The following is a 17,646-nucleotide window of genomic DNA, read 5'->3' as shown; positions in this document are numbered from 1 at the left end:
ATTACATAAACTTCTCATTCATGTGATATGGAAAGAGATGCAATAATTTTCATAGGATTGTTGTTAAGAAGAACCTGACATCAATAATAATGTAAATATAAATTATTTGATATAAAATAACTATTTTAATAAAGAAAATAAATTACATATAATTACATTTAAATATATTTTAAATATACATTTAACATTTGTTAACTTCATATTAAAATATATAAATATAAATTTATAAACCAATAAAGTGATATCTTCTCTTTTGTAATAATGCACAGCAGTAAAATACTTCAGGTGGTATGTTCTTTACAAAGATCCTAGCCACAGTATTTTGATAGACAGGTACATTTAGAGGCACCATAAGTAGTATTGCATTTAAATAAGCATTTAGGAAAGCTGGATATGGATAACATAAATCAATTTTGACATTATGGAAATATTGACATGACAATATACCCATCAACTTAATGACATTGGTTACCTTGTGTGTACAATTATGCAGAGAAATTTTTGAGGTCAAACAAACTGAAAGTTCAGAGTTTGGAGCTGAGAAAGCTTTATTGCAGGGCCAAGCAAAGAGAACCAGTGACTCTACCTCAAAAGTCCTGCACTCCCCAGTGAGTTTAAGGGAAAAGTTTTTGAGGCAAAATTTCGGGGCTGGGCTGCAAGGTATGTGACCTTCCCCTGATTGGTTTATGATGAGGTAATAATCATCAGTTTCTGGTTCCAGCCAGTCCACAGGCTGGTCTCAGCCTGAAATTAGTATCCTCCACCTACAGGGGGGCCTAGTGCCTGTAGAACTCAGAGCCTGGTATCAGATGGTTATGTACTTCACCTGAGTAGGAACCAGGCCCAGGCCACATTGCTGAACTCTTGCTCCTTTCTTTCTAATTAAAAAAAAATTATAGAGTATAGTTGATTTATGGTGTTGTGTCAATTTCTGCTGTACAGCATATTGACCTAGTCACACACACACACACACACACACAGATGCAATAATTTTATAATTTATATACACACACACACACATACATTCTTTTTCTCATATTATCTTCCATCATGTTCTATCCCAAGAAACTGGATAGAGTACCCTGTGCTGTACAGTAGGATCTCATTGCTTATCCATTCTAAATGTAGTAGTTTGCATCTACTAACCCAAATTCCCCATCCATCCCACTACCTCCCCCCACCCTTGGAAACCGCAAGATTGTTCTCTGTGATTCAGTAACTTAGGGGAGCGAGGGCATATATATGTCCATGAGTCATATTATTTCTTTAGTTATGCCCTCACTCCTCTAATCGGTCACTGTTTGTATCCGCCCTTTGGATCTCACGGAAGATCTAGAAGGCTGAAACCTTTTCCCTACAAACAAAAAATGCCAGACATAGAAAGGGTTTTGCCCTTGGGAGGGCACCCTGGGGTCCTGCTGGGTTTCAAAATGGGATGGAACTGAGATGCCAAGAAAGGAAAATTCTATTGGTAAAGTTTCAAATCTCTATAAAAAATGAGACCTGGAGAAAATGCTACTAAATATTTATATTTTAAAAATAAGAAATGGGTATAGATGAGAGTAATAATAAGTGATATTAATGGAGCATTTTCTAAGCGTTGAGCAATATTCTAAGACATTTTTTCTCAATCCCAGCTGCACATTCAGATGACTAGGAACTTCATGTGTAGAGATCCTGATATTGGTTCTGGCTGAGGCTGGAGTATTTGTGCATTTTAAAATAAGCACATGTAGGAGTGCCTGCTGTGGCACAACAGGGTCAGCCATGTCTCTGGAGCACTGGGATGTAGGTTCGATCCCTGAACCGGCACAGTGGGTTAAGGACCTGATGTTCTTGCCATAGTCGCAATGTAGGTTGCACCTGTGGCTTGGATATGATCCCTGGTCTGGGAACGCCATATGCCATAGGGCATGAGGAAAAAAAAACTCACATGTAAATGTAGTGATCATATGGAACTGAAAACCACTGGTCTAAGCAATATTAACAATTTTTCAAAATTTTCAACAATCCTATTATGTTGATTCAATTGTTATGATAATTTCATGGTATGGAACCTTCCCAGATGTGTTTACATTATTTATTTTTAATTTATTCTCAATAAAACCATGGGATGACCTGCTAAAATAATGAACCTGAAGTACCTTCAGGTAGCAGAAGTAAGAGAACTGAAATCCCTTAATTAGGAAGGATTGGCATGAAAATCTGTTTGACATGAGAAGGCTGGGTCTTAACTCTGGTCATGGGACCTCCCCTGGTGCTAAATTCACCAACTGTAAGTAAGAGGGTTTATGAACAGGAAAACAAGACTCCCAGGTGTCTGAAAATGTGCTCAACATCGCTGATATCAGGAACGCTGGTCAAAGCCCCAAACATCACCTCACCTCTATTAGAATGGCTATTTTATTTGTTTGTTTATTTATTTATTTATTTTTGCTTTTTAGGGCAGCACTCTCGGCATATGGAGGTTCCCAGACTAGGGGTCGAAGTGGAGCTACAGCTGCCAGCCTACACCACAGCCACAGCCACACCATATCTGAGCTGTGTCTGCAACCTACATCACAGCTCACAGCAACTCCGGATCCTTAACCACTGAGCAAGGCCAGGCATGGAACCTGCAACCTCATGGTTCCTAGTCGGATTCATTTCCACTGTGCCACAATGGGAACTCCTAGAACGGCTATTATCAAAAATCCAGATGAGGAGTTCTGGCTCAGAGGGTTAAGGACCTGAAGTTGTCTCTTGTGAAGAGGAAGGTTCCATCCCCGGCCTTGCTCAGTAGTTAAGGTTCTCTTATCACTACAAGATGTGCCATAGGTTGCAGATGTGTCTCAGATCAGGTGTTGCCATGGCTGTAGGTGAGCAGCTGCAGCTCAGATTCAGCTCCTGGCCTGGGAACTTCCACATGCCACAGGTACAGCCATTAAAGAAAAAAATCCAAATGACAAGTGTTGCTGAGGATGTGAAGAAAAGGGAATACTTGTACTTGGTTGACAGGAATGAATGTTAGTACAGCCATTATTGAAAAGAGAATGGAGGTTCCTTAAAAATTAAAAACTGCTACTAATTAAAATAGAACTACCCTATGATCCATCAATCTCACTACAGAGAAAAATGTCCAAAAGATATGAAATCAGTACCTCAAAGAGATATCTGTACTCCCATGTTCATTGCAATACTATTCACAGTAGTGAGAATATGGAAAAAAATGAAATGTGGAGAGATGAATAAAGAAGATGTGGTGTGTACATAGAGACAGTAGATGTACAAAAACTAAGAGTGGTCCCTCACACCAGACATTTTACTTAGACTCTATTGAGTTGAAACAAATAACTTCGTTTAAAATAAAAAAATTTCTAGAGTGTTTCTTAAATGTTATTGTTTAATCATTGAGAGAAGCTCTGTATGTTAATGCCATCCTCTTAGCAGCGCTGCATGATTCTGTGCACTTAATGAAACCATTAATTTTGAATTTTAGCAAAGCCAAATGTATGAAGAATATATTAAATGACTTTTAAAACATAACCCTGATATTTGAGAAATCACTGAATTCATGAAGGAGAGAAGACAAAAAGCGACAAAACTCTTGAAGATAACTATCAAAAAAAATGTCTATGAACATTCAACTTTAATTTAGAATTCAGTTTACACGGCCCCACATTTTATAGCATATTTATAAATATTCTAAATAAAGGAAATATCTAGAACCCTTTTGAAAAATAAGGTTTATTTAACTGTGTCTTAATTTTTTTAAATTCAAACTTTATTTCATTCTTAGAGGGTGTAGGGTATTTCTTGTATATTTCTTCTAAAGAAATTGTCTATATTACTGTGATCACAGATTTATTTTTTAGTTACTCAATGAATTTTATTACATTTATAGTTGTACAACAATCATCACAACCCAATTTTATAGCATTTCCATCCTAGAGCATCCCCCCACCCCACAACCTGTCTCATTTGGAAACCACAAGTTTTTCAAAGTCTGTGAGTCAGTATCTGTTCTGCAAAGACATTCATTGTGTCCATTTTTTTAGATTCCACATGGAAGTGATAGCATTTGATATTGATGTCTAACTGTCTGACTGACTTCATTTAGCATGATCATTTCTAGGTCCATCCATTTTCAGGAACAGAAATTAATATTTATGATCCCTAAATCATGGCAGCAAGCTGAGGCCAGATTAGATTAACATATAGTCCCCTCATGGACTTTCTCAGGAAAATCATAAAATAAATTTATCATCTGGAAGCATTTTTATTCTACTCATGTTGCCTTCTTGGAACTGGAATCAAAGCATCTTCCCTTCAGGGGACAAAGTGTAGGGCTCAAAATTAAAGCCAAGTTAGGAAGAATTCATTCTGGTTTTATCTACTGTCTACAGAAATATATTACCCTATCTTATTGACATTGAAGATCATGGATTTATATCTCTAATATTCTCTCTCCTCTGCTACTGTATAGTAAAGTTGCTATAAAGTGAGTGTGTGTAGAAAAAGGCAAAAAAAATGGAAACCAGTGAGAAAACAGTTATAAGCAGATAGAACTTTTCACACTAAGAAATACTGAACAATTCCTGGAGTGTGTGACCTTAGAAATGAATTGCTTGAATCCAAAATACAGACAGAGTGCTGAATGCCCATTTTACTTATTTCCTTAACTTCAACCCTCATTACTTTTCCCAAAGGTGTTCAACCTACAAGGAACAGCAAAATCTAACAGGTGTCTCAGAATTCTTCCTCCTGGGACTCTCAGATGAGCCAGAACTGCAGCCCCTCCTCTTTGTCCTGTTCCTGTCCATGTACCTGGTCACCATGTTGGGAAACCTGTTCATCATCCCGACTGTCACCTCTGACTCCCACCTCCACACCCCCATGTACTTCTTCCTCTGCAACCTGTCCTTGGCTGACATGGGTTTCATCTCCACCACCGTCCCCAGGATGATTGTGAACATCCAAACTCACACCAGAGTCATCTCCTATGCAGGCTGCTTAACTCAGATGTCTGTTTTTATTCTTTTGGGGGGTATGGATTGTACACTTCTGACAGCAATGGCCTATGACAGGTTTGTGGCCATCTGTCACCCACTGCACTACCCCGTCATCATGAACCCACGCTTCTGTTGCCTCTTAGTTTTGGTGTCTTTTTTTGTTAGCCTTTTGGAGTCCCAGGTGCACAGTTGGATTGTATTACAACTTACCTGCTTCAAGGATGTGGAAATTTCTAATTTCTTCTGTGATCCTTCTCAACTCCTCAAGCTAGCCTGCTCTGACACTTCCACCAATAACATAGTCATGTACTTTGTTGGTGCTATTTTTGGTGGCATTCCAGTCTCAGGGATCTTTTTCTCTTATACACGAATTCTTTCCTCCATTCTGACAGTCCCTTCATCAGGTGGGAGGTACAAAGCCTTCTCCACCTGTGGCTCTCACCTGGCAGTTGTTTGTTTATTTTATGGAACAGGCCTTGGGGTTTACCTCAACTCAGCCATCTCTCATTCTCCCAGGAAGGATGCAGTGGCCTCAGTGGTGTACACGGTGGTCACCCCCATGCTGAACCCCTTCATCTATAGCCTGAGGAACAGAGATATCAAAAGAGCCATGAGGAGGTTTCTCAGCCAAACAATCTATTCTCCATTACCTGTGTCATTACCTGTGTCATCCATTTGGAGTGTAGTTTGGAACATGTAGCAAAATCCAACATCTGGACCTGAAAAGTCTACTTCTCAGATCACATCATTTTTTAGCTCTTCATGTCACTCTTTGCCTCACATTTGAATACTGGTTCATTGTTATGTCTTTAGCGGGACTTGGAGTGTATTCTGAGATCCTTTGTATATCATACTTAACTGCATAGCTGACTCATTAGATCTATGGAAATATCTGTAGTTTATCATAGTGACCCAAACTTCACGAAAAGATGACCAACTCTCTTGTTATTGAAAATGCATATTATTTTCCACAAGTCTTTTTACAATCTGTTATTTTTAGGGATGAATAATATTCTACTATATATATAGATATCTATATATCTATATATATAGACATATATAGGTAGATCGATATATCTAGACAATCAGTTTAAGAAAACTCTATATGGAATTCCTGTCATGGCACAGCAGAAGCTAATCTGACTAGGAGTCATGAGGTTGCGGGTTCAATCCCTGGCCTCGCTCAGTGGGTTAAGGATCTGGCGTTGCCATGAGCTGCGATGTAGGTCACAGATGTGGCTCAGATCTGGCATTGCTGTGGCTCTGGTGTAGGCCAGCACCTGTAGCTCCAATTAGACCCCTAGCCTGGGAACCTCCATATGCCGTAGATGCAGCCCTAAAAAAGACAAATGACAAAAAAATAAAAAAAACATTATATATAAAAACATTTTCTCAAATTGATTGTCTGTTGATGGGCTTTTGGGTGGTTTCCATGCATTAGCTTTTGTAAGTAGAGCTGCTATGAATACTCGGGTATGTGTATCTTTTTGAATTAGAGTTTTCATATTTTCTAATTATATCCCCAAGAGTGGGATTGCAGGATCATATAGTAACTCTACCTTTAGTTTTTTAAGGACCCTCCATATGTTCTCTGAAATGGGTGTACCAATTTACACTCCCACCAACAGTGTAGGAAGGTATTATTTTTCCCACAACCTATCTGCATTTATTATTTGTAGACATTTTTTTTAAGGACTGAAGGTGTAGCATATGGAAGTTCCCAGGCTAGGGGTGGAATTGGAGCTACAGTTGAGGCCTGCACCACAGCCACAGCAATGCCAGATCTGGGCTGCATCTGTTGCCTATGTTGCAGTTCGCAGCAATGCTGGATCCTTAACCTACTGAGTGAGGGCAGGGATCAAGCCTGCATCCTGATGGACACTATGGCTGGTTCTTAACCAGCTGAGACACAACAGGAACTCCTGTTTTATTTTTTAATTTAATATTATTGGAGTATAGTTGACTTACACTATTGTAATAGTTTCAAGTTTACAGCAAAGTGGATCAGTCATACATATAAATATGTTTATTATTTTCCCCATATAGGTTATTACAAACTATTGAGTAATTTTTCTGGTGTTATACAGTAGGTTCTCACTAATCATACATTTGATACAGTAGTGTGTATATGTTATTTTCACTCTCACAATTCTTCCCTCCCCCCAATGTTTTCACCTGTGATAACCTTAAAATCAGTTTTGAAATCTATGTGCTTGTTTCTGATTTATAAATAAATTATTTTGTATCATTTTTATTAGATTCCATGTGTGAGATATTATATTGTATTTGTATTTGATTTACTTAATGCAGTATGATAATCTCTAGATCCATCCATGTTGCTGCAAATGGCACTATTTCATTCTTTTTTATGGTTTAATAATATCCTATTGCATATATGTACAACATCCTTATCCATTCATTACTTGATGGACAATTAGGTTGTTTATATGTCTTAGCTGTGAATAATGTGAATAATTATATGTGAATAATGCTGCAATGAACATTGGAGTGAATGTATCTTTTCAAATTATAGTTTTCTCCAGATAAATGCCCTAGTGTGGGATTTCTGGGTCATATGGTAGTTCTATATTTAGATTTTTTAGGAACCTCCATACTGTCCTCCATAGCGGTTATACCACTTCCTTCCTTTTCATGCAGCTATTCTCAGTTTTGTTCTACTGTGTTGCTGAAGTTTCTTACATGGACCCCTGACCTCTTCCAGAGTTGTTTTTGCTCATGGATAGCTGTCTAATTGTTGATCATTGTGGGGTTACAGAGGCTAAGGTTACTCCTACTTTACTATCTCAGTCATGTAAAGTTTTCTTCATATCAGTTAATGACAAACCAATCTCTGAATTCCTCCTCCAGAGACCTCAGGAGGACCATATGAGTAGAATGTAGAGTGTTGCAAGGGATCATCATTCCCTTACAACTCACTTTATTAACCAGGAAAAAAAAAAAAAACAGACCCGAAGTACATATACTTAAATGTTATGATCTGTGAATACAAAGCGATCTAAAGAAAATAAATTCTGGAACAAGATGAGCTCTTCCAAAAGAGAAAAAATCAGGAGTCCACTGGAGATTTTTGCTGTATTGGGGCACGGAAGGGCTGTGGCTATCAGTGGAGAGACCCTGGTGGTGGAAGAGAAATCACATTGGCTTTTTCTAACTGCCTATCCTGAAGCAACATGGTGAGGACTGCAGAAATACCAAATTGGTAGAGCCAATTTCTACCCATGTGCCAGTTCTTCTCAACAGGGAAACTTGGCTGAGAGAATTGTGGACCATGTTGAGAAGCAGAGAGGTATCTCCAGTGTCTTGTGGTGCTTAGAGACCAATGTCCTGATAAAGATGAGGCTGCATGGTGAGCAGACTCTAATGTGGTCCCAATGACCTCCCCCTCCTCTATTCATGCCACTGTCAAGACCCATCTCTTGAGTGCATCTGGGGCCTAGTGACTTGTTTTCAACACAGGCAATAGGGCAAAACTAAGGGGATATCACTTTTGAGATTAGGGTGCAAATGGAATGCCTTTCACCTCCCTAACCCTTTTTTCTTCATCAGCTGATCTGCTTAATTTGATGGAAACCAACTGGCAAGTGTGAGCTTCCCCATGAGAGACCCATGTGGCAAAAAATGGAGGAAGTACTCTGGCCAACAGCCCACAGGAAACTCCATCTTTCCAAAAGCTACATGAGCAAACTTGAAAACAGTTCTATTCTCGGTCAAATTTTGAAGGGACTGCAGCTCTAGCTGAGACCTTGATTGGCATCTGTTAGATACTCTGGTTTGTTTAAGAGAAGAAGCAAGTCATAAAAAAAGTGTATAAAATCAATTGTTTTCCAATATAACAACATATATCAATTAAAGAGAAAAATCTGAACTTGAACTATCATTTAAATAAGTAAAAAGTCCCAAATAAGGGAGATAGAAAGTTCCTCTTAGAGACATAAACCCTAACTGGGAAAATGGAAGTAACTTCAGATTCCGTTATACAATTCTCCTTAATTTACATGATTGACACAATGGATTCACAGATGTCAAAGTCAAAATGTCATATGTCGACTTTTTAAAATGAGACTGCAATTTAGGTTACGACACTCAAAGTTGGAATACAATTCAATCTATACTTTGAAAGAGTACAGGTGAGCTTTATCTTGAGAAAAGAAAGGGCCCACACCTGTTCTTTTCTTCTTCTGTTAATATTAGGAAGTCCTCACAGATTGGGATACCCTGGACCAATTTTGTTAATGAGGAGCTCTGTGCATTGAGATTTTACGGCCATGCAGGAGTAAGTAATTAGCCAGTGCCTCCAGCCTTTCAGTGTACCATTCTCAGTTAGGCCATTTTTTTTCTTCTCCTTTTTAGGGCTGGCATATGGAAGTTTCTAGGCTAAAGGTTGAATCAGAGCTACAGCTGTAGACCACAGCCACAGTCATAGCAATGCCAGATCTGAGCCTCATCTGCGACCTACACCATAGCTCACAGCAATGCCAGATCCTTAACCCACTGAGCAAGGCCAGGGATCGAACCCTCATCCTCATGGATACTAGTCAGATTCATTTCCTTTGAGCCATGATGGGAACACCCTCATTTAGGCTTTATATATGTATCTCCTCCTCCCAGGGTCATCAGCTGCATAAGGGGATTCATGCCTGAGTCTGTCTTCCTGTCAGTCCTGAAGACAGAACCTGTGCCCTCATCATTCCCCAGACAGAAGAAGGCAGTGGATCAAAACTCCCATGTCATAATCCAGCAAAAATACAGCATGGACCAGTGAGTATCCAAGGAGGAGGTAGAAGGGGCAGGGATTGTTAGGAATTGTTTCCTCATTAAGACAAGAAGAGTTGTTGGGGTAGCAAGTTTCAGCTCAGCGGCCTATGAAGTTTATGTTCTTTTTTTCTGCTGGGAATTTCTGAATTCTCGTTCAGAATTCTTCTCTTCTCCATCACCCATTCTAACATCCATAGGCATCACCCACAAGAGATAAGGTGGTAGATCTCTTCGAACCATCTTCTAATCACTCCAAAATCATCATGGGGGAGTTCCTGCTGTAGCACAGTGGGTTAAGAACCCAGCATTAGTGTCTCAGTTCGCTGTGGAGAAATGGGTTTGATCCCTGGGCTGGCTCAGTGGGTTAAATGCAGCTGCGGCCCAGATTCAGTCCCTGGCCCAAGAATTTCCATATGCCACCAGGTGGCCATAAAAAATATGATGTTAGATGACATAATTATGATCATGATGGTAATGAAGAGAGTAACCATAATATCACAAAACTTTATCAAGATTTTCCTCAAACAGGCTTTGAGCTCTGTGCTATATAGCCTTCAAATTTTCATCTGCACAATTACCAACAAGATAGAGATACACATGTTATTTTTTATTTGTTAACATTATTTTACATCAAATAGAGAATTCTTTTTTAATTTGGTCCTGGGGTAAAAAGGAGGGAAGTCGGGTTTGGATCTGAGCAGCAAGACTATTCACAGGGTACAGGACTGTGTCTTTCTGTACAATTTAGTTTCATGTGGACCCTTGAAATGTGGCTAGTCCAAATAGAGGTGTGTTTTGCAGGCTTTATATATGTCCATAAATTGGGTTTGAAATAACTCTTTCACTGTGCTGCAAGGGGGCCATGGATGTTTCGTCCTATAGCTCCAAGGATCTGGATCTTTGTTGCAACAAAGGCATGGGCAATGGTAGGGGCAGAGGTGTTTAAAGATCATGGTCTGTTTTTATGATGCAAACAACAGCACGATTCACAATAGCTGCTTTTTATTCTTTTCTCTCCCACCCCCTCTCTCTTTCCCCTTCTCCCTCTCTCACAATTGTCTAACTACCACCCTCATGGGCAACCACATAAGGTACCTATATCTTTCACAGGGTATCCTCTTTCCCCTGAGCACCCATGGGGGTCACTGCCTGTTTGAAACACATAGCCAGTCAGGGTAAGAGTCTTTCCCCTGACCCTAGCATCAGCCACAGCTTTATTTGAAGACATACAGATAGGTCTGGACTGAGACACAATACCCAGGGCCACATTAAGGGAAGACCCAATCCCACACTCTTGTCTCAAATAGCCAAGCAATTATTGAAACTCCTATATTAGGTTAGTTAGACCTTTCAGAGAGGATTGGAAGGGCTCGACGCATGCAGCACAGTCCAAAGGGCCAGCTTGCCAGCTGGCATTTGCTAAATGTATGTTTGTCACAGGCAGCAGAGCCAGTTGGCAAGCCAGAGCAAGAGCAGAAAGACCTTTGAGGGTGGTGGGCATTGTCCCATTGCCTCACTTGCTGCAGTGAACACTCTGCAGAAATAGCACAGACTCCCATACAAAATTTGGCTTGGATGTTGTGACAGAAAATGCCATACATATAAAAGGTTGTAAAAGGTTTTACTCCTCGGCTCAAGATCTCCATGTCTGGGGAATGCATAGAAGGTCCTCTAAGTGGGTTTGAAATGGCTGAAGAGTTCAAAGAAAGTGACTGGTTTGGGGTTTAAATTTTTTTTAATTGTGGTGAGAGTGTAATTTCTGAGTGAGAGTTCCTGCCTATGTGCTCAAGGTGGCATGGTTTGAATCTTCCAGTATCACCAAAGGAAGGAGGACGTGGACTTTATCATAAGCTTGCCCAGAAGTTGAGCAGGAGAGGAAGAGAGAAAAGTATAGCTTAATCCTACAGTATAGCCTGTATAGGGATCTACATCCAATCTCTTGGGATAAAACATGTTGGAAGATCACATGAGAAAAAGAATGTTACACACACATAAATATATGTATGACTGGGTCATTTGGCTGTACAGCAGAAATTAACAAAACATTATAAATCAATTATGCTTTAACTTTAAAAAGTTAAAAATAGCAAACCTCCTAAACCCCAAAACAACAAGAACAAAAACACACAAAAAAGTATAGCTTAAAATCTGCCAACAACCAAACATCACACACACACACAAAATAGAGCCACACACTTTATTAGATAGCTCTTGGAGTATTATAAATATTTCAAATCAAGGAAATTAATTTTACCTAATTTGGATAAAATATATACGACTGCCTATTAATGTCCTTTAATTAGGATTTTTTTTTAGAGGAAAGGATATTTCTTATTCCTCTGGTTTCCTTGAAAGAATGGGAACTGGTATTTCAGTATGCTTCTGGTGTTTTTTTATGTTTTAAAACTTTATTGAGGTATAGTTGATTTACAAAGTTGTGATAAGTTCTGACATACAACAAAGTGATTCAGTTATACATGTACACACATCCATTCTCTTTCAGCTTCTTTTCCCACATTGGTTATCACAGAATATTTAGTAGAATTCTCTGTGCTATAAAGCAAGTCCCTGTTGGCCATTCATTACTTACGGAGTTTTCTTCATTTCTAAATATCCTTACTCCTCTAAGTTCTTTAGCCTATACTTTCCAATGTGATAAGTGTAATAACAGATGTATGGAGAAAAACCCAGAGAGAAAAGAAGTTCTAAGAAGGGTGGGTTTGTTATGACAAAGAAATATTACTAAAGAGCTATGGTCCTAAAGTGAATATTTTATTTATGAATTTCTTGGCTCTGAAGTAGACATACAATGGGTACATGTATACTTGTTTCCTTTTATATCAACTCTCATCTATTTTTCAGAAAGTGCCTCTGCTCCACGAAACCACAGAATTTCACAGGTGTCTTGGAATTCCTCCTCCTGGGGCTCTCAGAGGATCCAGAACTGCAGCCTCTTACTTTCCCCCTGTTCCTGTCCATGTGCCTGGTCACCATGCTGGGGAATCTACTGATCATCCTGACCATCAGCTCTGACTCCCACCTCCACACCCCCATGTACTTCTTCCTCTCCATTCTGTCCATGGCTGACCTCGGCTTTACCTTTACCACTGTCCCAAAGATGATTTTGGACATTCAGACTCACAGCAGAGTCATCTCCTATGTGGGATGCCTGATTCAGTTGCCTCTCTTTAATCTTTTCAGGTGTTTGGACAGTGCACTTCTGAGTGTGATGGCCTATGATGGGTTTGTAGCTATCTGTTATCCCCTGCACTACCAGGTCATCATGAACCCCCGCCTCTGTAGCCTGTTGGTCCTGGGGTCTTTTCTGTTCAGCCTTTTGGACTCCCAGCTGCACTGTGTGATGACGTCACATCTTACCTTTTGTACCAAAGTGGAAATTCCTCATTTCTTCTGTGACCCTCCTCAGCTCCTCAAGCTTGCCTGTGATGATACCTCCACCAATAAAATAATTATGTACTTCATTGGTGCCATCTTTGGTGGAATTCCCATCTCTGGAACCCTTTTCTCTTATTCACAAATACTTTCCTCCATTCTGAGAGGCCCCTCATCAGGTGGGAGGTACAAAGTCTTCTCCACCTGTGGCTGTCACCTGGCCATTGTTTGTTTCTTTTATGGAACGGGCCTCGGGGTGTACTTCAGCTCAGCTGTCTCACATTCCCCCAGAAATGATAGAGTGGCCTCAGTGGTGTACACAGTGGTGACCCCCATGCTGAACCCCTTCATCTACAGCCTGAGGAACAGGGAAATCAAGAGGGCCTTACAGAAGCTCTTCAACAGAACAACCTAATTTCAATACCTGGCTATTTTTTTTAATCTTCTGTTTAAAAATTATTGCACACAAAACATGTGGAATTGGCAGATATGATTGTTGGATCATATAGGTTTTGCAGCTCACATTATTTATTTATCATATTTATAACATCTAAACATCTCCCACATGGGCATATGTTTGATGGGATTAAGAGACCATTTTTGATCTTTTTTAAAGTTTAACTTTATTGAAGTAAAGTTGATTTACAATGTTGTATTAGTTTTAAGTGGGTGAGAATAATATATACACATTACTGTATAAGAAGATGATTAATGAAAACCTACTGTGCAGCATAGGAAAAACTACTCAATAGTTTGTAATAACCTATATCAGAAAAATGAATTGGTATTTTTATATATTCTGGATCTTATGTATGTTAAAATCACTGCGTGAATGAATTCCATTACATCTATGGAATCGTTATTTTTTTTAAAGTAAATTTGCAATGAGGGATTTGTTTATTTTTGTTTTTTATTTTATTTTATTTTTTATTTTATTATTTTTTTTAATTTTTTTTATTTTCCCACTCTACAGCAAGGGGGTCAGGTTATCTTTATATGTATACATTACAATTACATTTTCTTTCCCCCACCTTTTGTTCTGTTGCAACATGAGTATCTAGACAAAGTTGTCAATGCTATTCAGCAGGATCTCCTTGTATATCTATTCTAAGTTGTGTCTGATAAGTCCAAGCTCCCGATCCCTCCCACTCCCTCCCCTTCCCAACAGGCAGCCACAAGTCTTTTCTCCAAGTTCTGTGGAATCTTCTGCATTTGCCATCTATGCCCCAGCATTTTTCAGAAATTCACAATTGTTTTAAAATGTATAAAGAATTTTCTAGTTTTAAATGATGCAACGGACAAGGGCTTAATTTCTAAAATATATAAACAACTTATACAACCCAACAGCAAAAAAACCAATCAATCAATGGAAAAATGGGCAAAAGACCTGAAAAGAGTGCTCTCCAAGGAAGATATACAGATGGCCAACAAGCACATGAAAAAATGCTCAACATCATTGATTATAAGAGAAATGCAAATCAAAACTACCATGAGATACCACCTCACACCAGTCAGAATGGCCATCATTCATAAATCCACAAATAACAAGTGCTGGAGGGGCTGTGGAGAAAAGGGAACCCTCCTGCACTGCTGGTGGGAATGTAAACTGGTACAGCCACTATGGAGAACAGTTTGGAGATACCTTAGAAATCTATACATAGAACCACCATATGACCCCACAATCCCAATCTTGGGCATCTATCCGGACAAAACTCTGCTTAAGAGAGACACATGCACCCGCATGTTCATTGCAGCACTATTCACAATAGCCAGGACATGGAAACAACCCAAATGTCCATCGACAGATGATTGGATTTGGAAAAAGTGGTATATATACACAATGGAATACTACTCAGCCATAAAAAAGAATGACATAATGCCATTTGCAGCAACATGGATGGAACTAGAGAATCTCATCCTGAGTGAAATGAGCCAGAAAGACAAAGACAAATACCATATGATATCACTTATAACTGGAATCTAATATCCAGCACAAATGAACATCTCCACAGAAAAGAAAACCATGGACTTGGAAAACAGATTTGTGGCTGCCTGTTGGGGGAGGAAGGGAGTGGGAGGGATCGGGAGCTTGGGCTTATCAGACACAACTTAGAATAGATTTACAAGGAGATCCTGCTGAATAGCATTGAGAACTTTGTCTAGATACTCATGTTGCAACAGAACAAAGGGTGGGGAAAAGAAATGTATACATGTAAGGATAACCTGACCCCCTTGCTGTACAGTGGGAAAATAAAATAAAATAAATAAAATAAAATCTACATAGAATTTTCTTTTTCTTTTTTCCTTTTTACAGCCATACATACCTCATATGGAAGTTCTCAAGGCTAGAGTGAATCAGAGCTACTGCTTCAGCCTATGCCACAGCCAAAGTACACTGTATCTGAGCTGCATCTTCCACCTCCCCTGCAGCTTAGAGCAACACTGGATCCTTAACCCCCTGATTGAGACCAGGGATTGAACCCATATCTTCACAGAGGCCACATTGTGTCCTTAACCTGCTGAGCCACCGTGAGAATTCTGTATATAAAGTTTTCAATCATTTGAACTACCCAGGGTATTTTCTATAAAACTTTGGCTTCAATCAAATCTATTGATGAAGGTATATGGGGGAATATATGTCACTTGTTCTCAATCTTGGCTTCATATTGGAAGCATCTGATAAACTTTAAAAATCCTCCTGCCTGAGTCCCACCACCGTGGATTAAAATTTACTTGGGGAGAGAGGACAAGATGGTGGAGGAGTAGGGGTCCACGCTCGCCCTATCCCACAAACACAACATAAAAAGCACATCTACAGAATAAATGACTTGCACAGAACAGCAACCAATCGCTGGCAGAGGAACCTAAACTCCAATAACGGCAAGAAGTTCGTGACATTATTGGGCAGAACGGGAGAAAAGAGGAGAGTGAGAGAAGGTGAATCCGACCGGGACGGGCGCTCCGGAAAGGGAACTGCGGAGGAGAAAGGGATCTCGCACCCTGGAAAGTCACCAACCGGGGGAAAGATCAAACGAACCGGAGGAATCTCCAGATGCAGAGAAGAGGGTAGCAGCAGTAAGTTGGAGTACGGAAAAGCCGATCAAGAACCCAACGGACCATCTGAACTACGGGCACAGTCACCAAAAATTGAGACGCCTGGGTGGGGGCTGAGCACTGAGACCTCGGCTCCAGAGGTTAGTCCCCGAGAAAGGGCTGGGGGGGCGGGGCAGAGTGGAAACTGCTTGGGAGGTCTAGAAACCATTTGAAGGGGCAGAGACTGCCTGGGGGACTAGAAAACAAAGCTGTTGCAGAGGAAGGGAACAATACTCTAGGAGCGGGGAAGTGGAAAGCCGCATCAGAGGGAACCTGGGAGAAGAGCCTAATCTGCGCCCGTGCTGGGGAGGGGAGAGAAGAAGGGGTGGGTCCCCATAGAATACCCCCCACGCCACAGCAAGCTTACAGGCCCACTAGCTAGCTGAAAGCTGTGCTTCCCAGTGCATCCCCTGCCCCGACCCCCGCCACCCCCTATGCTCTCGCAGGACCTGGGGCGGCCTGCCATCCAGGAGGGCTGGCCTCAACAATTGCCTGAAGCCTACCACTGCAGGGGCTGTCCGAAAACAGGCCTGCTTGCCCTTGGAGGAGCTACACTTCTGCAGAGCAGCACCAAGCACCACCAGCCCCCGAGAAAAGGCCGGCAGGCCAGAAAAGCTAGAACAAGCATAGCCAGGCCTTGAATAGATCGGCCTAATTCTTGGACGGTTTTTCTGAGTTAGATTGCCCCGGGGAGGAGACTCTTGGGTTTCCAACGGCCCTGCTACCCGCCCAAGCCCCCAGGGGATGCTCTAGTGGATCAGCTGCATAGGACTGCCAGCTCCAGGCAGGACCCCCTGCAGCCCAGAAAAGCTGCAACAAGCCTGGCCGAGTCGGGAAAAGATCTCAGACGGTATTTCTGAGTCGGACTGCCCCGGGGAGGAGCCTCTTGGGCTTCCAACGGCCCTGCTCCTGCCCAAGCCCCCAGGGGGTGCTCTAGTGGATCAGCTGCATAGGACTGCCAGCTCCAGGCAGGACCCCCTGCAGCCCAGAAAAGCTGCAGCAAGCCTGGCTGAGTCGGGAAAAGATCTCAGACGGTTTTTCTGTGTCAGTCTGCCCTGGGGAGGAGCCTCTTGGGCTTCCAACGGCCCTGCTACCCTCCCAAATCCCCAGGGGCTGCCACACTCCCATGAAATAACTGCTCAGCACCAGCAGCCCCCTGGAAGAGCCCCTGCAGCCCAGAAAAGCTGCAACAAGCTCTGCCAGACTCTGAAAAGATCTGCCTACATTCTCAGGCTGTCCTTCTGACTTGGGCTGCCCTAGGGAAGAGCCTCTTAGGTTCTCAGTGACCCAGATAGCTGCTCCAACCCCAGGGGGTGATGACCCCTGAGGAGCAGCTGCCCAACACCGCCAACCCCCTGCAAGAACGCCACAGCCTAAAAACACCAGAGCAAGC

General features: G+C 41.1%; 2 protein-coding genes across 2 annotated transcripts; both read left to right on the top strand.

The window, feature by feature from the left end:
* The first annotated feature begins 458 nt into the window (after positions 1 to 458).
* On the top strand, positions 459 to 5,691 carry LOC100524133 (olfactory receptor 18-like). Its single transcript, XM_005652847.2, has 2 exons — positions 459 to 660; positions 4,625 to 5,691. The coding sequence occupies exons 1-2, from the start codon at positions 459 to 461 to the stop codon at positions 5,689 to 5,691; spliced, it is 1,269 nt and encodes a 422-aa protein (XP_005652904.2).
* Positions 5,692 to 9,277: 3,586 nt separating this feature from the next.
* LOC110258683 (olfactory receptor 18-like) lies at positions 9,278 to 13,575 on the top strand. The gene is made up of 3 exons (XM_021081959.1): positions 9,278 to 9,285; positions 9,621 to 9,770; positions 12,630 to 13,575. The coding sequence occupies exons 1-3, from the start codon at positions 9,278 to 9,280 to the stop codon at positions 13,573 to 13,575; spliced, it is 1,104 nt and encodes a 367-aa protein (XP_020937618.1).
* The last annotated feature ends 4,071 nt before the right edge of the window (positions 13,576 to 17,646 follow it).

This window comes from Sus scrofa, unplaced genomic scaffold (genome assembly GCF_000003025.6).
Source record: "Sus scrofa isolate TJ Tabasco breed Duroc unplaced genomic scaffold, Sscrofa11.1 Contig280, whole genome shotgun sequence".
Classification (NCBI taxonomy): Eukaryota; Metazoa; Chordata; class Mammalia; order Artiodactyla; family Suidae; genus Sus; species Sus scrofa.
This window is presented reverse-complemented; position numbering and strand designations above follow the sequence as displayed.